This window comes from Lytechinus pictus, chromosome 1 (assembly GCF_037042905.1).
Source record: "Lytechinus pictus isolate F3 Inbred chromosome 1, Lp3.0, whole genome shotgun sequence".
NCBI classification, from domain to species: domain Eukaryota; kingdom Metazoa; phylum Echinodermata; class Echinoidea; order Temnopleuroida; family Toxopneustidae; genus Lytechinus; species Lytechinus pictus.
Genome location: NC_087245.1, coordinates 26,094,039 through 26,118,013, shown reverse-complemented (window position 1 = coordinate 26,118,013; position 23,975 = coordinate 26,094,039). Strand labels below are relative to the sequence as shown.

At 35.4% G+C, this 23,975-nt stretch overlaps 1 protein-coding gene across 1 annotated transcript in view; it reads right to left on the bottom strand.

Moving 5' to 3' along the window:
- The window catches only part of LOC129264993 (low-density lipoprotein receptor-related protein 1-like), a 70,477-nt gene that overhangs the window by 4,670 nt on the left and 41,832 nt on the right, over positions 1–23,975 (bottom strand). The window contains exons 36-57 of the mRNA XM_064103967.1: positions 23,512–23,644; positions 22,896–23,024; positions 21,813–21,947; positions 21,064–21,198; positions 20,792–20,921; positions 19,657–19,941; positions 19,033–19,161; positions 18,596–18,720; positions 17,162–17,395; positions 16,140–16,317; positions 14,810–15,014; positions 13,988–14,180; positions 12,605–12,730; positions 11,641–11,766; positions 10,372–10,488; positions 9,204–9,320; positions 7,149–7,313; positions 6,334–6,465; positions 4,613–4,738; positions 4,001–4,120; positions 3,067–3,189; positions 602–721 (exon numbers count right to left, since the gene is read on the bottom strand). Coding sequence (XP_063960037.1) covers positions 602–721; positions 3,067–3,189; positions 4,001–4,120; positions 4,613–4,738; positions 6,334–6,465; positions 7,149–7,313; positions 9,204–9,320; positions 10,372–10,488; positions 11,641–11,766; positions 12,605–12,730; positions 13,988–14,180; positions 14,810–15,014; positions 16,140–16,317; positions 17,162–17,395; positions 18,596–18,720; positions 19,033–19,161; positions 19,657–19,941; positions 20,792–20,921; positions 21,064–21,198; positions 21,813–21,947; positions 22,896–23,024; positions 23,512–23,644 — 3,283 coding nt within the window. The remainder of the gene's footprint in view (positions 1–601; positions 722–3,066; positions 3,190–4,000; positions 4,121–4,612; positions 4,739–6,333; positions 6,466–7,148; positions 7,314–9,203; positions 9,321–10,371; positions 10,489–11,640; positions 11,767–12,604; positions 12,731–13,987; positions 14,181–14,809; positions 15,015–16,139; positions 16,318–17,161; positions 17,396–18,595; positions 18,721–19,032; positions 19,162–19,656; positions 19,942–20,791; positions 20,922–21,063; positions 21,199–21,812; positions 21,948–22,895; positions 23,025–23,511; positions 23,645–23,975) is intronic.

Sequence of the window (23,975 nt, the reverse complement as noted above, 5' to 3'; positions counted from 1 at the left end):
TAGAAATCACTGAGTAAAATGCTGAAAATATTATCAAAATCGGATAACAAATAATAAAGTTATTGAAGTTTAAAGTTAAGCAATATTTTGTGAAAACAGTCGTCATGAATATTCATTAGGTGGGCTGATGATGTCACATCTCCACTTTCCGTTTTCTTATGTTATTACCTAAAATCATAATTTTTTCATTAATTCATACTTGTGTGAATAATATGTCTCCCTTATAATGAAATAAGTTGCAGCAATAAATATCTAATGCACTAAATCAGTTGTCAATCCAATTTTTCTAGTTCTTGGAGGAAAAAATTTGAATCAAACTAATTTCATATAATAAAATACAAAAGAACAAGTGGAGATGTGACATCATCAGCCCACCTAATGAATATTCATGACAACTGTTTTCACAAAATATTGCCAAACTTTAAAATTCAATAACTTTGTTATTTGTTATCTAACTTTGATGAAATTTTCGGCATTTTGCTGAGTAAATTCTACTCTATTTATTAAGCTACAGTGTATACATACTTTCAGCCCGGACCATCCCTTTAAAGCTTTGTGCAACGGAGCCCTGTATTCACATTAAATAAAGTGATATACTTACAGTCGCAATTATTTTCATCGGAATCATCATGACAATCTTTATCCCCGTCACAGACCCAGTCCTTAGGAATACAACGACCATTGCTACATCTGTGCTGATCATCAAGACATGCTGGAAATTCTTTAGAAAATAATAAGATTCCATACAAACCAATATCAAACCAATGCACGTCATGTTAAGCAATATGCAGCACACAGAGCTGCCAAACCTAATTGTGAAAATATCCTATTCTTTATTTCTCTTTATCTTATTTTCAAGCCTAAAATCCTATTTTTCTTTCAAATTTTGAAAAACATACCCCCCCCCAAAAAAAAAAATCATCATTCTTACAAGTTTCAAAAACTTATCTCTGGGGGAAAAATCAGATTTAGTGTCATTTTCCCCTTAGACATCCTACTAAATAGGATAAATCCTACTCATTGCACCTCTGAGCACATTACCAAAAATGCATCGATCGTTTATTCTTACTTCAGCATTTCATAATAAAGGCACCACAAACATTCATGATCATGAGAGGACAACTTTTCCAACTGCGGGTCAACAACTTTTACCAACATGTAGATAGCAAGTACCAAGAAAGAAAATTGATTTATTCAATGAACATTGACTGACTGGAATTCCAGTCGCAGGGAAGAATAGGAATTAATCAGAAGAAATAAATGTAGCAGTGAGATCCCTGGAATGCTTTGGATTCAATTATAAAAGAGAGAAATACAGTGATTTCTGTGTCGAGTACACCATTGTCAACACATTTCTCATGATGAATGCACAGTAGTGATGCCACAATAAGGGCGCAAAAGATTGTGAAATGCAAGAATACATCTCTGGACTCTGGATTGTGAAGAACAAATAAAAAGGTTCACGTATGACAATGGAACTAACACGGCGAGACACACATATGCACTTGCTCCACATGTAAGCAAAACAATAGGAACCTGGGAGCAATACACTCCTTCAGTGCAGAGTACCATTTAATAGTGTTTGCTGGGAATAAGAATGGTCCTTTGCAATACATTGCATAACAATAATCACACACTAAATTAGACAAGATGAATGCTGATTGATATGACAAGAAAATGATATAAAACAGTAGAAAAAAAAAACAAATAGTAAAAGACTACATTGTGTACAAGAATATTACATGAAATTGTAATTGTCTCATCAGAAATTTAACAAACAATAAATGGCATTAAGACTTGAGGTCAGGTGAATAAAATAATCCTTTTATAAAGACATGTGTGTGCTACTTAATCTAGTAATCAGTGTTATTCATGCAATTTCCGGTGTATAAAATTGACCACATACATCACATCATAACGGGAGGAAAAATAATTAAATCAAATCAAATGGTGAACATATTGACCAATGAGCACAAGGGCTGAAGCTAAGCCTTTCATATATTGAGCAAAAATAAGCTAATTTTAATAACTCACCAATCCGTTAAACACGCAAGTAAAAAAAAAATATGGATAAAAACAGTTGTGGACATGATAAATACATACCATAACTTTACTAAGCTGCCCTCCCTAATAACCCATTCCTCAAAAATCTTTAACCAAAATTATCAACCAAAAGCTCCATGATATCCAATAAAAAGAGAGAGTGGGAATCAAGGGTGAATAATAAGAAGGTATATAATACTGTTATCTCTTTTAATTATTTTCCTTACATGTTTTTCATGGTTCACACATGTATGTATACATACAGGTATATTTAACGCAACTCATGCACTTGTGAAAGTGCAATACTCAATTTTTGTTAGTTATGTTCTCTTTAATAATTAGTTATGTTCTGTATAATAATTGTAGATATGAAAAATTGAAAGTGGAAATTAAAAAACAATTGAATTTAACTAATTTAATAATTATGTACTTCCATCAATCATATAGCACTATAGATCATCATGTAATCAATGTTCTTCATAATGACAAATGGTGTTCTATTCTTTGTATGTACATGATGTATGTGCCAATGTCATCTTTTTGCCATCTACGGATTTCTTTTGTTACATCCATACATGACTTTGCAGGATTCAATAGTATACAAATATTGACCAGGGGCTGCGGAAGCGGGGGGCTGGCGGGGCTTCAGCCCCACCACTTTTTTCCAAAACCGTGTACAAAAACGTAAAAATTACCATATGATTGTGATTTTTTGCATGGTCAGCCCCCCCACTTTGAAAACCGTTCCGCGGCCCCTGTTGACCGAAGGCTGACCATACATAACTGAGCAGCACCAGCCAGTTGCTGGAGCAAGTTAGCCATGCGCATAGCAACACAACTTGTGGCCCCGCCCTCAGGGGCTACACTTTCTATAACAGGGTTTGGTAGAAGAAATTGGAAGCAAGTCAAAATCCTGAGACGATAGACGGAAACGCACTGTGGCACATGATGCAGTTTGGACCCACCAGTGATAACAATCTTAGAATAAGATACATGGATATTATAATAAGTATAATAACATACCACATTCATCTTCAGGCTCGTCTGACCCGTCTCCACAATCGTCATCGTGATCACAAGCCCAGGACCTCTGAATACACCGGCCGTTGGCACAAAAGAACTCACCATCTCTACATAGATTTATATCTATATAACAACAGAGACAAAGGAATATCATAACCATGTCTGCTAAGCATCAAACCACAATGATTCACCATGCTTCATTTTAGTGGATACGAAAAAACTAATATTTCCATGACTTTGTTTGAAATAAAATCCCCTGTAACTATGCCGCCTTGATTTTTCTGTAAATCAACTTCAGTGATTATTAAACTGTACCTAAACTTAATCATCAAATGCATTTTCTATTTATATAATCATTACACTTGTGCTCATACCTTATTCAGAAAAAAAGAAAACACCAATGGGCCTTTAATGGGTTGTTTCATTAATAGCATAGTTAGACCTATTTTTATTCAAACCTTACGATCCCCTTACATCAGTAACTGGTTTCACGAGCAGCTGTGATTGATCTGATCAATTGCAACGATGGAAATCTATCAATGTCATAATTCTCCATCTGGAAAATGTACAGAACATCCGTTTGGAAACAAGGAGGGGCATACAGGTGAGCGTTTCATGAAAGGACTTGCAGAATGTTATATCCGACAAGTCCTGTTTTATCTGACAGCTATCATAGTAACAATGCCTCTCAGCAAATCAAAATCACAGAAAAATGTCAGATCTGACACACTAGCAGATGACAAATGTTGAAGAAAACACTCGCCCGAATTGTCAAGGCAAATGATGCAAGCATGAGTATAAGTTAGAAAACACCATGAGCAAGAAATGCATTCTGGACATTGATATTACTCGCTTCCCAAGTTGTGTGTGATCAGATCAATCATGCTTCTTTGTAAAATCAGGGCCAAAATGAAAAAGTGTGGTGTAAGCTTACGGCAACCCTCTTCATCCTGACCATCTCCGCAATCATCTTCACCATCGCAAACCCACGATCTAGATATACATCGGCGTTGGTTGGTGCAGCGGAACATATCACCGGTACAGTTATGGTTTGCTAAAAAATGCAAAATATAAAATGGGTTCATATCATTGTATTTCATCTTCTGACTACAAAACTTTGTATCTTACTATATACCAGTAACAAAATTCAATAAAGAAGAATAATAGTTTGCATTAATTGATTCAATTTAAATATAACATCTTTTCATTATGATTAATTAGAAATAGAAATCTACAAATCTTCATAAACATGTAATTCAATACATGAAATACGAATAATGAAATAATATAAATTTATTTATAACAAAAACACACTTCTACATGTATGCATTTATGCTCATTTACATGAATACATGTTAATGCTACTGTTTTACTTTTTTAAAGAGTTTAATATAAACCCTTCTGCTGATTTGATATAAATTGAACAGAATTCGGCACAAACACTGATATAAAACATTCACCTAAATGTATGTTTAAATATTAGTTGATATGGGGAATATTTAATAATTACAACCCTGAGTTCTGAAAATAATAGTTGCATACTTACAACAATGGTGTAGAGTTTCATTCTCATCACTGTTATCTCCACAATCATTATCCCTGTCACAGACCCAAGACTTATGAATGCACTGACCATTGGCACATTGGTGATGGTCAGGTGGACACGTAGAAGCTGTAAGAAAAGTGTATCAAAGTATTGGTCAGTTTGATGAAGAATAAAGGAATGACCACTTGCACTTTGCTGGTGATCAGGCAGACAGGTAAAAGCTACAACAAAAGTATATCTAAGTATCAGTCAGTTTGACAGAGAATAACATGCTTTTATCCATCTACTTCTTCAAATTCAGAGTCAAGTTTAAAGATAAATGCCAGTTGTGGTAACATTCTCAAAATGAACCCGAACATAATCCAATAAAATGACCACCCAAGTGAGCATGTACATATCAGTGATGCCACTAGGTGTCCTAAAAAAACACTGAAATTTATCGCGGGCAGGGACAGTGTCCAAGAACAGTGAATTGGGGCATGACCCCCTTGTTTGTTTGAGGGTGTGGTTTTTCCAAGTGGCTTCTTATCTTGTTGTGATCAATGACTTTGAAGTCAAGGTTTGAAAAACTGACGGTAGTTGTGTGTTGCTCCTAGAATGCTAGACCAAAAGCTTCAGTCTCTGTATTTTGGTTGTTCCACTAAACCGCGTTGGCTCCACTCACCAATACATAGACTGAAGAGTTGTTGGCCCATATGTAAAGACAACCTATCAGCAGTAACGTTAGATCTAACATTCGGCGGAAACCCGATTTTCAGATGTTTTTTTTTGTACACAAAATGTCACATTATAAAGAAATAATTACATCCAAATTTACGAGAAAATATATAAAATTCAGAATCATCGTACCTTAGACCGCAGTTACCGCTAAGTCCTCTCAAATGATGTTCAAAACACAGTCATCCTCGATCCTTTTGTTAGTCATCGTAAGTTGCCATCTTGGATGACGTTGTCATCCTTACAGACGTATTTACCAATCATATATATCGCGATTTGTGCCGCTGCTTTGCGCTTGTCTATGTGCGTGCGTTCGGAACTTGTCGCTCGTATTGATTGGCCAGGATATCGAAAATTCTAATCGGAAAGCTTTGATAAAAGCATAACTCAATGAACGTAGTGGGTAGTGCGCGCGTTTATAAACTATATACTGTATAATAGCAAATATCTCTCACTCGGTCGATCGACATGCATCGCAATTGAGAGAGAGAGGGGAAAAAAGGAGGACTTTCCAATTTTTTTTAATAGACAGAAAACAGGAAAAGTCGGAAATACGGAAATAAGACAGATACATGTAGCAGGGGAAAAGCCGGAATTCCGTATAAAGACGAAAAAGTGGCATCCCTGATATATAAATATACATATCAATTTTTTAAAACAATGCCCTGAAAAAAATGTATAATTGTAGAGAAATTAGCAAAATAAACACAGCATTTCATTTAGACGTCAGGTCTTTTTCATGCAATATTATAACGTTCCACATATGCTTTTCTGTTATAGTGGTTTTCAGAGTTATTCAATTTTGGTTTCAGCTAAGATTTCATGATTTCACAAAGTTAAGTTTATGTTAATGTACCAGATCTAGATCAATGATAATACCGTGACCACTATTTTAAAGACTTTCTCAAGAAATAACCCTTGCTACAACTACATTCTTCAACCTTTTTAATAATGACAAATGTTAAATCAATAAAAATGAAGCATTACCCAAAGTTTTAACTTACAACATTCTTCTTGCTCTTCATCAAAGTTATCGCCACAATCATTCTCTCTGTCACATACCCAGGACTGCTGGATACATCGGCCATTACGACATTGAAATTGACCTTCTTCACATTGTGCCCTTGTTGGGGAATCTGAAATAATAAAAACAGAAATCTTTCACATTCATGACAAAGAAATACATATATTTCTTCAAGGATTTACAGGAAGGCAATGAGGGCAATCCAGTTTGCGGTAAAAAGTAATTCAATCAGTTTAAAAGCATTATCAGCCACATTAAAATTAAGATACACACAATAAATTGTACAAAATTTCATGGAACAGATGTAGAGAAAACACTTTAAATGTTACGTAAAGAAAATGATATATGTATAAAGTCCTGTCTGTTCAAAATCAGAGTATTTTCTTACATAATAATAATCATGGTGGCTACTTACATAGCGCACAGGTCCACCTTTCGGTGCTCGTGGCGCTTTAAAAAAGTCCCTGCTATTATTATTACCCCGGCTAAGCTAGGCAACCGATTGAGGCGCACACGGCTTTTTGAGGAATTTCTTCCTGTCCGTACCCATTTACATCACCTAGGTAGAGTGCAGCAAACAGTGAATGAATTCCTTGCTGAGGGAAATACGCCATGGCTGGGATTTGAACCCACGACCCTCTGATTCAAAGTCCGAAGACTAATCCACTGGGCCACAGCGCTCCACGGATCATACAAAGACTAAATAAATCTATCCTTGTTGAGAATATTTGAAAGACATTCAATTATAGTTGCACAATGTTCACAGGGCATTGAAAAATACATGTATATACTGACCTGAGCTGCAATTTCTTTCATCACTACCATCACCACAGTCATTAACTCCATCACATATCCAAGAATGGAAGATACAAACTGAGACGTTTGGACAGTTCACAAAGGTAGTACCATTAGGTAGTAATAAGAACGTCTTTTTACCCCATTCTGCACAGTCTACTTCAGCTGTTTTATATATAAAAAAAAACCATGAAATGAATGATAATCAATAATCAATTGAAGAATTATTCCCCTGGCTCAAACATGGTCACAATATGACATCTAAATGTATTCCTCAAATAAGTATTTGAATCTATGGTGGTAATTGAAACTGAAGGAATAATCTCTGCTCTGCTCTCCACTGTTACAGATGATAACTTTGTCCATTCAAAGAGATGGGAAGACCTTTGGATGAATTAAATACACATATACAGTCCGACCTCTCTTATCCGGCCTCCCCTTATCCGGATCTCTCTATTATCCGGACGCACATTTGCCGAGATTTAATACGTGAGTAAATTGAGATGGCAATCTTAACTCAATCCTATAGGCAAACTCCCTTTGATTACATATATTTTTCAATATAGTCTACCTAAAACAACATTATTTTTCATGAAAATATCTCACCCAAATCACCGAAAGAACTTAGGCAGGATAATTTTCCAGGAAAATGGGGCGCAATGTAAACATTTCATCACGTTCTCTTTTTGTTTCCCGGGAAAAACAACACATGTCTCACTAGCTAACGCTAGGCCTCAATACGGACAGCGCCATCTATCATGTTTAAGCCTACAGTCAGTGTAACAATGGCTGACATTGCGAAGCTGCGATAGCCGCCGCGATGATCTTATTGTAAAACTTAGTTTCATCGAGTCATTCATTCTCTTTCTTTCGAAGTATGCTCGATTTATACCTCAATCATTTGAGCAGGTAAATTATCCAACAGTTTTGGCCACCAATCGATTTTATTTCCGTAAAAATACCGCCTATAATTTGCACTGACACTGCAGTGAATACTGTCTGTGTATGCCCACTAAATAGACTACGTGCAGCTTCTATTGCGGAGGCAGCTGCGTGTATTTAATATTGGGTCTCCCAGATCCGGATAAATCCCTTATCCGGATTGGTGCTGGTCCCAACGTGTCCGGATAAGAGAGGTCGGACTGTACATGTATATACCCATTACCCAGCAATGGAAATGCACACCTGAAACATGACCTCAAGTCACCTAACCTCAAGTGTCTTAAATTGAGGAGTTTTTTTGTCCTCAGAAAGCTTTCGATCCAAACAGATTTATGTGTGGTACCTATATGGCATACAGGCAGGCCTCCGCCCTAACGTGAATGATTGCCCAAAAAACTTTAAAATAAATAATCATATGAGAAATTTCTACCTTTGGAGCTGTAATCCTTAACTACAAAACAAATGATTCAAAATGTTAAGAATAGTACGTACAGTATGATAAGAGTCTTTGATCTAATATAATACATAAAATTAATCTTGTCTCGTCTGATCATCACTGCTGAGACCCCTAGACCCATCTGGGGCCCATCTTACAAAGAGTTGCGATTGATCCAATCAATTGCAACTATGGAAAAAAGTCAACATATTAATAAAATGCATGTTTGTTCAAAACAATTTCTAGATATGAATGCATATCCATAAATTCATTGATTTCTTGACAATTTGGGGTGTTCTCCTTTGTTTACAAAGGACATTTTGCAAATTTCCTGTATAAAAAAATTATGACACTGATGGATTTCCATAGTTACGATCGATCGGATCAACCGTTAATCTTTGTAAGACGCGGCCCTGTTCATCACATCTTGTATGGTTTAGTCTAATTAAGGACTCTACCTCATCCCACGAAATATTATTCTCCTCTCTAATCTATCTCTTTCTTGCCTTTCGATTCCCACTCAATCTCTTTCACTATCTAGTCAGCTTCTGTTCATACCACTTTCAGAACCAACCACATGGCCGTATTCCTCTTCTTCATAATCTGTACCCCCATGCAAACATTTAAAAATCATCTGAAAAGAGAGAATCATAATGTAGAAATTGACAGTTACTTACGGCATTCTTCTTTGTCTTCATCTGACCCATCGTTCTGGCAGTCTAGTCGATGGTCACATTTACCGCTTAATGGTACGCATTCACCGCTCCTACACTGAAATTGATTCTCTTTACAACCTGAAAATAAATATAGATTACACTTCATGTTCAATATCAAACAACAGATAAAAATGAACTTTTACAAAAGATTTGCTTCAATTGATATGATGTAAAATCTACAAGCAAAACCATCCTTCTTTACAACTTATAAATACAGAAGGCTCTGCACAAGTCAACCTTCTACGTGTCGAGTAATCGTCCAGCTCGAAGCATCATTTCAGATTATGCAAGAGATATGTTAATATCAACCAAAATTATTTTCCTATAAAGTTAAAAAGATTTCTATGGTCCATAGAGATTCAACACAGGAAGAGTCACCTGTATCATATCATATCTACTCTCTACTCCTGCCTGTCACCACACATTCTATAATACATGTGCAACGTAAACTTGACAAATTCTGATCTGCACAGTGATAACAATGAATTCTGTGTGTGGTTATTTGCAATGTACATTAAAATTATTATGGAAATACAAGGCTGTTTTCTTGTTTCTGCGGTCATTTTGATAGCGCTGGCGTAGCTGCTGTGTGAACTGCTTCTTGAAGTGAATGAACAACATTGCAATGTGTGGGAGCAGCACACAATTGATGTATGCTGTCCGTCAGTGACAGCATCATTTACGATTGGCTTGACGAGCATCAGCTGTTCGCGCTTTGTTGATAAAAGGAGTTAGCGGTGACCGGACATGTTTCAAAGGGGGATTTGTTGAATGTCCATTTGTAATAGGTCCATGATTGTAAGAAACAGAGATCTCAGCCATGATTTTTTTTCTTGGGATTCAAACACATATTCCAAGGTTGACCATTACTTCCTGGGTCAAACTGACTGATCAGCAATGCATGATGGGAACACTTAATAAAAAGAGAGGGAAACAGCATGACTGAATAATCTCCCAAAAATTACAAAGTTTTGTCTTCGCATTTCATTTTGTGATCTTATATGTGATTTTAGCCTAGGAAATTTAATTCAATGAATGAACCCAAAGAGAGAAAAACTCTAAAATGGTACAATCATGAATTGCTTCAGATTTGAAATCATATTAATGATAGTAGTATCAACGAGCTTACCACAATTGAGTTCATCGCTATTATCACCACAGTCGTCTTTGCCATCACAGCGACGGTCAGCTAGAACACATCGACCATTATTACATCTCATATGGTCCTCACGACAGACCCGATGACCTGCATTCAGAAATTAAAATCAAGGCAGGCTCATTTCATGACTTTGTCAAAAGCTGGTATCAATATTTATATAATAGAAAAAAAAATGTTTCAACGTGTCCCAATCACAAAGAGAGATGACTGAATGGGTAGAGTACAAGTCAGGTATTGGGGTGTAGTTTGCATTTCTTTTTATCAAAATGATGAATTAACAATGCTGAAAGTAGAAAAGGTTGCTTAGGACAGAATGAGAGATTTTATTGTACACTGTAACTGTAACAGTGAATAAGTTACAATACCTGAACTTTTTTATACAAAATAGAGGTAAGTAACTACCTAAAACTTGAGCAAATAATCAAGGTTCACCATACACCATGCCAAAGACAGTAAGAGCACCCAACGGACATCCTCTGCACGTACGAGACATAGACCATACCAACAAGAAGAATTCTGAAAGTGTATGGTGGTGCCCTTGTGGCAAATTATAGATATCTTGATAAACAACAAATAAATAACTGACCATTTGACTTACAAATCTCTGGTCGTTCCTGTCTTTCATTCCTACAGGATTGCATTTATGATAGAATCAGCAACTGAGTAATCAATTTTTATTTTGCATCCTGGGGAGCGTTTCATGAAAGGACTTGTCGGACATTTTATCCGACAAATCCCACTTTATCAGACAGTTACCACAGTAACAGTGCCTCTAAGCCAATCCAATTCTATGAGAGATGTCAGATCTGACAACTTGTAAGACAAAAATGTTGATGAAACGCTCCCCTGGGCCCTTGTAACATGAAGCTTAGCGATTGATCATGGAGCTGATTTCTAAAAATTGATTGTACTGATTATTGTGTATGATCAATTGTAAACAAAAATCAGCCCAATGCAGGGGTGTGAGTGGTCACAATAAAAGATCTGAAAAAAGCAGAGTGTTGAAAAGGTCTGAAATAGAAAGAGCTCCCATACTTTTTGTACAGAGGAAAGCCAAACATAAGCTGAAATTAAGCTGAAAATCAAAACAAAAAATCTGAACGCTCACACCCTTGCCAATGATCAATTGTTAAGCTTTATGTTACGGGCTCTGGAACAGCAGGGGTTGTGTTTTCTTTTCCTTTGAAAACTTGATTCAACAGCCGTTTTGTGTGAAAATAATAATACAATTTGACTTACTGCAGTATCTGGAATCTTCATCTGACCCGTCTGCGCACTGATTTATACCATCACACGTGTCTTCATATCTACTACATGTTCCATCAGTACAGGTGAACTCTCCAACTTGACAATTAGTTTCAACATCTGTATAATAATAATAATTTGAATGATAATAATGATGATGATGATAATGATGATGATGATGATGATGATGATAATGACAATGATGATGATGATAATGACGATGATGATGATAATAACAATAATACTACTACTACTACTACTACTACTACTACTACTCATAATAATAATCATAAACCAACAACAATAATAATAATCATAATAACAACAATAACAACCTATATAGCATTTAACATTTACTTTATCAGAAGTCCCTAAAGCACTCTACAGTAAAGCAGCGTAATTACCTCGGCTCAAGCAGAGCAGCTGTTACGCGCACTGCGTTTCAAGGAATAAGTTCCTGACAGGTACCCAACCCATTTCCCTCATCTGGATAGAGTGCAGCAACTTGGGTATCAATTTTTGCCAAGGAAAAATTATGCCATGGCTGGGATTTGAACACATAACCCACTGTTTCAAAGTCTGGAGATTAATCCACTGGGCCATAATCCTCCACATTAAGAGGTCAATTATCAAACAACAATGAACTCCATGAAAGTTTTGAATGTAGTGCAGACGACATCTCAATACAGTTTGCAAATGAAGAATAAGTCTATTTAACCCTAACATGGCCATGCTTATTTGGCGATTCTGAATAAAGCACAGTAAAAAAAGATAAAAGACAGTTTTGTCTTGAGACGATACATTTCATCTTCCATAAGACAAACTAACATATTTAAATACCATATTTCATAGACAGCAAAATGGTTTGTGCAAATATTGTGTACTTCATTCATTATTCACAAACAATGCCAGAATTACAAAATAAAAATCAATAAAGTGTAGATGATATTATCTTTACCTATGCACCGAGTTCTCTCGTCTACTTGCTTTCCTTCTGGACAGGTACATACCACATGACCTGTTACATTAGTCAGACAAGTACCATCGCATCCACCGTTATCATCATGACAAGGCCATTGGAAACCTGGTGACAGACAAACAAAGAAACACATTAATCATCATGGCATGGCATAACCTGGGCCCCATCTTACAAAGAGTTACGATTGATCCAATCAATCGTAACTATGGAAAGCAAGCAAAGTCAACATAGAAAAATGCATGTATGTTCAAAAAAATTTCTAGATATGAATGTATATCCATAAATTCATTGATTTCTTGACAATTTAGTGTGTTCTCCTTTGTTTACAAAAGACATTTTGCAATTTCATGTATAAAATATCATGACACTGATGGCTTTCCATAGAGTTACGATTGATTGGATCAATTGTAACTCTTTCTAAGAATGGGCCCTGATCATAAACAGATGTTTGCTAACTCAACCAGGGATCCGTAACACAAAGCTTAGCAATGATCGTAGAACATTTTTCTACGATTGATTGCATTGACTACAATGTACAATCGATCGATCGTGAAAATCAAGCATACCATTAATTGCTAACCTTTGTTTTACGGGATCTAAGATATCATAATTGTGTTTGTGGAACTATCTACAGAAGTTTTTTGCAGTAAAATCATTTTGTTTTGTCTTCTCTCTCAATAATCTTAATCACTTTAGCAATTCAAAATTCATATATTGGAAATTTCCTTCAAGAACATGTGACTGGGTCTAAAGCCAAATGTTCACCAGTAAAAGATTGTGACAAAACTTTATCCCCAAAATAACAAAGTGATTTATTTTTTACATGACAATTAGACTTCCATGTATGCTCACTCATGGATGACAAAACAGATCACTTTCATTTGAACACAAAAGATAGTCAATCAGTAAAGAAACTCTCGGGGGATAAACATTTTTTACTCAGAACTCTAAAGTGAGAATTTTTGCCATTTTTATGAAAGGGAGGCATACATTTGTGTTATATTCAAAAGCAATATTTTAATTGCCCAACCACTTGGCATTGTGGCATACGCCTGTTATCCAAGCTACATTGGGGAAGTTACAAACTGAAGCAGAGGTTCGAGGTTTGAGCTGGTCACATCTTTCGGATGTTAATGTCAGTCCCAGAGCGTTTCATCAACAATGTCGTCCAACAAGTGACAACTTTCCTTGATGTTGATTGGCCAAGGACCGCTGTTACTGTGCTTGGACCACTGTGCTTGTGACTGCCAGTTAAAATGGGATTTGTCGGATAAAACGTCCAACAACTCCTTTCATGAAACGCTCACATGTCTGTCAAAAACTCAAAACACACACACACAATACATGTACAGAGTTACTCACAGTTATTAGCATCGGCTGCCATAACGACGATACCCATGGGTTGCTGTGGAATGTTAGCTCTAAGGACGGTGATCTCTGCTGCCGTGTATTTATCAGCTTTCAATACGGCTCTCCTAACCCAGTCAGTCCAGTATAGGAAATCATCAAAGACAACCAAACCAAATGGATGAACAGGCTCTGTTACCAGAAGAACCTGCAGAACAAAATTTACATGTAATTGAAAACTAAAACAGGTGAAAATTAATCAAATTACACATGAGAGACTTAAGACCTTCTGCAATAATGAATTATGTACATTACATTTTGTATGTTCAGACAGTATAAAAAAATATGTCTGACCTAAAATTTTTTGGACCCTTCAGAAATAATTCGTCTCTGTTTCTAGTTCTTATAAAAACTTGCAATGCTCTGAAATAAGTAAGACTTGGGCAATTTATAAAGTGAAATAATAATGGAGAAAGTCGAGGTCGTTACATCCAAGCAGATTGATTGACTTGATTTGATTTTATGATTTCCTTTTCACAGTTCACAAACACAACAGAGTCAAGACACAATATCATATTAAGGAACACAATTTAAAAAATAGAATTACCTCAGAAGATTTTTGTATTTTAAAGTAAAAGGGGCTTGCCAAGAAAAGCATAGCTTGTAGAAAAGGCAAGCCCCTAAACTTAATAAGCCCCTAGGTTTAATAACATGCAGGCACATTTGCAAAACCTCAGTAACTGTTTAATGGAATGGCCCTACATGTATGTATATACATAATTTCCATACTTAAGATTGATTGGATCAATCAAAACTCTTTGTAAGACAGATCCTTACCACTCTGTTCTGTCCATCATAATTGCACCGTTCTATCTTATCTTGCTTAGCATCAGACCAGAAGAGGAGACGTGATTTATGATCGATCCCAATCCCATTGGGCATCTGAATTTCATCCGTTATAATGTTGGTTACGTTCTGACCACTGAGGGTAGCTCGCTGGATGCGAGGGAACGCCTCGTTCCAATTTGTCCAAAACATTAGGCTGAAAAAATGTCATATTTTAAGAGTTAAACTCGAGATACATTTGAGGAGGTGATAGTTTGACTAATTTAAAAGTCTCACAGAAGATCCACAACAGAACTAGATCAGGGATCTGTTTCATAAAATTTGTTTTAATAACAAATTTGCAATAACAGCTTAAAGCCACCAAAAATCTTCCAATCTGATTGGCTGATAGTAAATTTGTTATAGAAACAGTTCATTTGTTTTTATAACAAGTTTATGAAACGGGACCTACATGTAGGTGGTGCTTACGTTTCAATTAAGTCTTACAGTATAACAAAAAAAAACGCTCAAAAACACCAAATATCAGAAATGTGTTTGTTATTAATCAACCAGACATTATTATTCATATATTTTAAATGAGAATATGGATCATCACAAGAATTTTAGCTCATGATTTCAAAACATAAATCAATTGATTTGTCTTCACACAATATTCTGTTTATCTTCATTTGCCACTATCCATCCAGGAGAAGTAAATGGATACCTGACAGGAAGTAATCCATTGAATGCTTGAGCACCCGATAAGAGTAGCCGTGCTGAAGCCAGAGTAATAGCTTGGAGTTCTTAGGAAAATGGTATTTAGTGCTATATAAATGTTGTACATTATCGCAATTAATGAGACTGTAACACCGTAGGGCCTATTACATTATTTTGATCAAGTTATAGCAGTGATGTTTATATGACACCTAGATAGATCCTTGTGATTTGATTGGTTGTTTGATATCGTTCATTCAGCCCATTTTGCAATGACGTCATCAACCGTGCAATTTTGGATCCATTCATCGTGCAATTTTGGATCCATACGATTTTGTCCATTGCACTCGCACACCGAGACTGCAGCTCAGGCACCAACAGTGCGCATGTTGTAATGACGTAACAATCAACAGACCGAACTCGCACTGCATGAGGGTGTTCTGCATCAAAATTTATAAATTTCATATGAAAAAAAAAAAAAAAATTTAGGTGTCATATAAACCAAATAATGAATGTTTACGCCTCGTTGAATGGATCATTTCATCTTTCACCTCATGAAGTATTTCGTCCATTTCACTCATAAACATTCATTATTTGTATAATATCTACTGAACATTCAAACACTAACCTATGGCAATAGTCTATTGCAATACCCCTTGGATGATCACCGGCAGTGAGCCTGATAAGAATCTCATCTCTATTAGGTTCATCAATCATAGCGCGACCAATGGAGGAGTTTGTGTAGCTTGTCCAGTATACCTGCCTCATGATCGGATCATAGGCAATGCCTTCTGCCGACCCGATACCTGCAAACAGAATAGAAAACAACAACAACAAAAGTGTGATGAATCTATTGAATGTCCACTTGTTGTAATGAATGGAAGGTCTTGCTTTCACTCCATGTAAAATCATTGCACAAATCTGGATATTTGGTTCTTGTGAGCAAGGTAATGTACAATTAAGGCGGTAATTTACAGGGGAGTTTACATACAAGCTAGCAGAAAAAACAAGAATCAACCTGGATCAACTCGAGCAATTTTTAAAAAATAAAATGTTATATTTTATTTAATACCAAAGTTCTTTCTTGTACATATAGATAATTATAGATATTGTATTTCACTTTATACATGAAACTTTGAGACGTGGAATAGGCAAATAATAACTTTTTTTTATTGTAGGTGATGAGGCAAACTTCCTCAGCAAGCTGGATGTACTATCTGTACTCAACTTTGGTTTGGAGCAAGGCTTCATCCAGTTTGCCTCAAAATTGACAGTTCACCCATTACCTTCACTAAGGGTGATTAATTGCTTAAAATACTTTATAGAATTGCCCAACAAGGAACAGAATTCCCAAGTGCATTCAAAATTATAAAAGCACGCATCTTTTCAGTATGCGTCTTGAAATCTAAATGTACATGTATGTTAACTATGCATCTTAAATTTTATGTTATAAAAGATCAACTCATTGCACAACTCGTATTTCTAATTATCAAGTTGAAAAACTATCTTACAGTGTCTGAATTAGTGAACATGTGTAAATTTATGCATTTTGACATACATTTATCTGTAACCCCCCCCCCAAAAAAAAAAAAAAACATTATCTCTGACTTAGTGGAATCTAAATAATTAAATGAGTAAGGATTGACTTACCAGTGACAACTGTTCTATGTCCTGTCCCATTGACATTCACCATTTGTATATTACCAAGCAGTATATCTGTGTAGAAGATTCTTTTCTCTGCATAATCGACAGCCAATCCGATGACATTTCGAATGTTCTCAGGGTCGGATAACGGCGGGATCGGTTGATTCTTGTCCGACGTGTTATATAAGTTGATACTCTTGACACCATTCCTTTCTGAGTACAGGATATAGGCATCATATTCTGAATGAAAGAGGAAAACAATCATATGATTAATAAAACATGAAATTAAATTGTTTCAACCAATAGTTCCTTTCATAAATGATTTTAATATTTTTTCCTTTGTAATGACCTCAATAGCAAAGCATATATTCTGAACATTAGCTTAACCCTAATTCTCCCGGGGGGGCCATAATGGCCCCCCCCTCGACAATTTTCGCGATATATCCGCTGCGCAAATTTTTTTGACCTCGCCGCTCACTGACTTTTTACTTTCAAGTCTCGCGCAAATTTTGAGACCAAATTTGTGACGACCGAATACGCGGTTACGACATTACGCAACATTATGTAAGTGCATGTCAGACCCAAAATTGCTCACAAACGTGATTTCATGTACAAATCCAATGCAAATTGTGTATTTAGCCAAAATTCATAAATGTATCATTATTTCTACTTTTACTGATTGAATTTAATTAATTTTGCCTTGCTTATGATCAGAATTAAGTCTGGAACGATTTCCATTGAAAAAACAATAAAAAAACAAGAAGTAAAAAAAACAAGGAAATACATAAGAAATTCATAAAACAATAAAATACATAAGAAATTGATTTCCAAACTGAAGTTTTTTTTTATTGCGATTGTTAAGAATGCTACAAAGAATATTTTAACCAAAAATTAGCATTCTAGGAGCTTTATTTAGTGAATTAGAGCAAAAAGTATGATTTATGCATAAATTAGCATAATTAATTCATATAAAATAAAATCTCATTATTTTGGAAAATTTTACCATACAGCCTTGTAGATTACATTGCACACAACCAGCGTGCAAATTTTTGCGTCGCTCGAGTGATCAGCGGCCGAGATCTTAAGGGGGGGCCATAATGCCCCCCCCCCCCCCCCCCCCGGAATGACAAGAATCAAAATACCCCGGGAGATTGAGGGTTAAAGCAGAAGATCTGAGCAAGAAAGAGTACCAAAGACTGTTTCAATTTGGGCAAACCGTTTAATACAGAGTGACTGATACTGAACTACTTTTCACATAACATTGACAAATCTTCACACGGATGAGGAAAGTTTATAGGTCATTTTCAGACAATACATATGAAGCTGCTGTACAGACAAATCTGTTAGCACTTTGTTGCTGAAACAACATGCCTATAATTTGTTCAAATCCTAGCTATTGATACCTTGCTCTTTTTATGAACCTCACTGAATCTAACTTACCCTCGCAGTTCATTCCATCCTCTGCTACCGTTCCATGAGCACACGCACACATTCTTTTTCTTTCTCCAAGATAAAAACAGATCTGAGAACAGTTTCCATTGTTTACACTGCAAGGGTTCATATCACTACGTATTCAACAAAAGCACAAAAAATGAAAAAAAAGTAAATATACACCTTTCAACCTCTCACTTGTTTTCTTTTGAATAGCAAAACTGGAAAAAGATATCTCTCTAATCTATAATACTAATTAGAGGCAACTGTCAGATATACATCAACATACAGTATATCTTAAAAAGTATGAACTACAAAATGATTAATCATCTTTCATTGCTTTGACAGAGTAATTCTTATCAATCAACAGAGTTAAAATGACGTAATTTATGTACTATGAAAAACACATTTTGTCATTTATATTGACAGTTAAGAGGAGAAAATACTTATCTGGTTGGCTGTTGATACTGTATACATGGACATCTTTGACTGCTACCCCAATACCACCTTTCATCATTTTCCCAGTGTCGTTTCCATCCTTGTTCATACGATAGATGGACCCGGAACCCGACGTCCTAGCAACAAAATAACAATAAACAAGAGCAACAAATAAATGGTCATTTCCTGAGCACAGATATATCATGCTTATGCTCGTTTTGCTATTAAATACATGTAAAATCAACAAAGAAAACTCCTACATGGTCATTGGAGTTTTAATAAATTCAATACTTATTTCTTAGGTTTCATATTTGGTTGTGTGATATTTTTCAATGCTTTTAAATATTGAAAAGCAGGAAATCATATGAGACAAAAGAATAATATGTGATCACTTCATAATTTAACAAGCTTGACCCCTTCAAATCTTCAAATCAAAGACCTATCTTTCCAGCAACTGTGTGAATTATGGGTAATATATTGTCTAAGTCAGCATCTTTGATATTTTTTCACAGATATATGGTAATTATGCTGTTAACAAATGATGTTTATCATCATCAGCATCATCATCACTTGAGAAAAGTATAATACAAAAAAATCAACCAACGAAGGAAAATAAAAAGGAAATGACAAACCTGTCGGTGAAGTAGAGGTATTGTTGGCTCAATGTGATAGCAAAAGGATCATTGATGTGAGGGACATTGCTCGAGATAAGTTGATAGTTGGCACCGTTCAAATCCACTCTGGCTATGTTATTATGACCTGCATCACACCAGTACAGCATGTCTGTGATAAAATCAATGACCAAGCCATTTGGCCAGTTGATTCTGCTACTATTTACAATGGCAGTCCTATTCTCGCCGTTAAGAAGGGATCGTTCTATTTTAGGCTCGGCTCCCCAATCAGCCCATATAAGATATCTGCAAGGGGATGAATAAAAATACAAAGCCTCAATCTAACAATTAAATAAGAGTACAAGAGCTTTATAAGCAGGGGTAATATATAGTGCTCCATTGAATAGGCAACTAGATAATCGGCGCCTCGTAAATGCTATATATTATAACATGCAAAAACTGGTTTGTGGATATAATCTGAGCACGGGCAGATAAAAGAAAATTAAACTAAGATAGAAAACACACTGACATGCAACTCTTTAGGGATTTCCTGACATAGCATCACAGAATTAATGCAAAATAGATTCCAAACAACCAGTTCTATTTACTACATAAAGCAGGCAAATGGAATAACTTGTCTCTAGGTGCTCATAGCTGAAACATGCATGCACAAATAGGAATACCTGATGGTGGCAGTCTATTTTTTCATTCACAATTTTTCCATGATACCTAGTGAAGGTATTCACTTTCAAAGCAGGAATTAGAAGCAATTCATGATGCACCTCTGTTACATTGTAAATGCATGATCTAAGTGCATATAAAGACATGTTTTAAAATATCCATGAATATATCAAAGAGATCATTTTGGACATGGGTTACCTACAAACTGGGCCTCGTCTTACAAAGATTGCGATATATTATATCAAACTCAAATTGCAATTGATCTGAAGTTCCTGTCTCTTAACTACACAAATTTAGATAACTGGAAACTTGAGATTGATTAGAATTTGTGACAACTCTTTATAAGACGGGGTCCTGGCCAATTCAATCAGTATAAGGCTCCAATAATATCACAATCGGATTAACACAACTGAAGGCAAAAATATATCACTTTCTTTGAGTATCTAAAAACCTTAAGTAAATGGTTTTGACTTACCCTTTCAGAGGATGAACAACGATTGGTCTGGGTTTATCAAGTCCTGATGAGATTAAAACATATCTGAAGGAACCATTCATCCTTGATACTTCAATCACATCATTACGTTGATCCGTCCAGTACATGTTACCTTTAGGAGAAAAAGGAAACATAATAATAATAATAATAACAACAACAACAACATCAATGATAATAATAATATCAACAACCACAAATAATAATGATAATTTTAAAAATTTACATCTAGTTCAAAATATAGTTATCATTTTTACCTGCAATCCAGTCAATAGCTATGCCTTCAATTCTGCTGTTAGTAGCTGTGACCAAGACTTGTCTTTCTGTGTGATCTCTCTTGATCCGATTCAACGTGTACAGCGCAGTATCGGCCCAATAGATGAAATTCTCCGCTGCAAAATACCAAATCAAACATCATTTAAGTTATCAAACGTCAATACGGATAGTTGACATTAAATACAGTCAAGCCTGTGTATTAGAACCACCAAAGGGAACCAGAAAAAAAACAATGTAGACAGATGTTCTTTATAGGCAGGTTCTATAACACATATTCCTTTCAAATAGGAGACAATTTTGGTGGCCACTTGAGACAGGCTTTCACTAACGGCAGGTCGCTGCTCAGACATGTTTGACTGTATTTAGAACTAAATTTTAAATAGAAACAAAGAAATTTCAAAACAATGCACTATTAGACCACACATTCAATAAAGTGAAACATATATTTGTATTTATTTACACTTGGAGAATGCTATTCTTTTTCCGATGTCGAGAAGACAGGGCAAAAAATAATAAGTGCAATCTACAAAGATCATATTTCACAATGCATGAAACTCAGAGTAGTGAATTTATATTGTTATTAGTATTGACCACATATCATACATGTATGTGTAGCTTGAACTTGTTAAGTATTTATCCATGAATTCCCTCATTTCTACAATCAATCTCTGAAAATTTGTAAATATTTGAAGAATATTGATGGTAGAGTAAAGTGAACTTTGATAATTACCTGCATGGAAATCAATAGCAATTGAGAGCATATGACCTGTGATCGGAGTCAACATATCTTTACCATCCAACGGTTCATTGAGGGACAGGCCTCGGATCGTCTCATCGGTTGAATAAAGTAGGAACTCACTGACACCTAAAAACAAACACAGTTAACCTTGTCTATTTGATGCTACAAGCTAATTGTACATGTCCATGATGATGAAATTAACATTGAATTCATAATGCTATAGTGAATGCATCATATACTTAACAGGAAAAGTAATGATGAAGAGGAGCATTAATAGCACAATATTAGAGCAGTGGTACTGTAATCAAGGAAATGGGTGCTTCACAAAACTGCTCATTAGTTGCAAATGATTTGATGTTCTTGTTTACTGTTCTTGCGTGATTTGAGTGACATACCACAAATTCCCCATTTGCTCTTTTTAACAAAGTGAGACTGAATTTCCTACAAACCTAATCATCAATTTTGAAAAAAAAATTAAGTTTGCCTTGAAATGTTTGAAATTCTTGTCGTTCACAAGCATTTGCCCACCTGTTGTTTAAACAAAGGGAGACCAAATTTCCTACAACCCTAAATCAATTTGGAAAAATAATGAACTTTGCCTTTAAATACTTGTTAACAAGAATTGCAATTAACAAAGATAATCTTTTTACTTCCATTCGTGCGAATCAAAATGATAAAGAATCTGATTTAAAATCCATGAGTCCCTTGTAAAGATTCATAAAATAACTCCCAGGGTCAACACCAAGTCGATTAGTAGGGATCATGATAAAGGACCTAACGCTTTGAACTATCAGGTAAAAATAAAACCCATAAAAATGAGATGATCTTTGAAGGTTTGCATGGTGGTACAGATAACGTGGGAGAGGTCTGCGGTTAAGCGGGTGGTGAGTCCTGAAAGAGACTGTTGGATGGTAATGAGGGAGAGATGAAAATGAAGGGCAATAAAGAGAAAGATGAGATTGAGAAGTATATTTCATGTCATAAAACCATTGACAATGGTTATGAAGTGAACTTAATACAGCCTTCCTAATGACCGATCCCATAATCTTTTGACGTGATAACTCTTTGACTTACCGTTACATGTAGTACTATCTGCTGAGGTGATATAACCGGCAGTACAAGCACACTTTCTATCATGGTTTGGTAGAGGGAGACATAGCTGCTGACATCCTCCATTCTGATCCTTACAAGCATTCTCACCAACTGAATCAAGAAAAAACAATATCATTGTCATCAAATCAAATCAAGAAAAACTAGAAATATCACTGAAGGTGATTAATACTCCCATCCTATGCCGTTACCATAGTAATGCAGTTTTAAACACATTTGGAAAAAAGAATCTAGCGCATCTTTACCCCAAGATGAAAAACAAAGATTATTCTTACCAACTAAATAATAAAAAAAGATGATTCTCACCATTGAAATCAAGAAGAAAAAAAAAATTATAAAAGACAAAATGATATTATAAGCACCAAATAAATAAAAATTAAAAAACGAATTATAAATAGAATGTGATGATCAACACCATGTTCAGGATAACCCACACACACAAAAAAAAAAGATTACAGATTAAATAAAGGAGTAACATAGAAATAAGGGTTTAAACAATGAGGTACATGTAAGCATAGAGGTGGGGAATAAAAGAAAGATAATATGAGAGATACAATCATGGGATGGGGGGATGACTTACTCTGTGAGGTAGGATTATACATAAACATCTCAGTAACACCGGGAGTCTTCCTTCTGAGGATGTTGATGTGATCACTGTCATTCTTATGGACATACTTGATGGTTCCTAAATCTTTATTCTCAGCCCAGAAAACCTGCAAAACATATTCAACCACCACTGAGTTTAATATATGTCATAGTTCATACTAAGTCTCCATCATTTAAAATTACATATATTCATATTGTATTAAAGATAGATAATTTTGTTGCTCACTTTTCATTGCATTAATGGATCAGCACCCCATACAATACATGTATCTATTTTATCAGTTATTACATACCAACAAGATCTCTAAGCTCTTCAACAACTGGTTCTCTTAACAGTATTATTATCATTATTGTCATCATCATCACCATCATCATCATCATCATCAATTCCATTGTCTTTTCATTACCATTATCATTAATCATCATTATCATCATTAT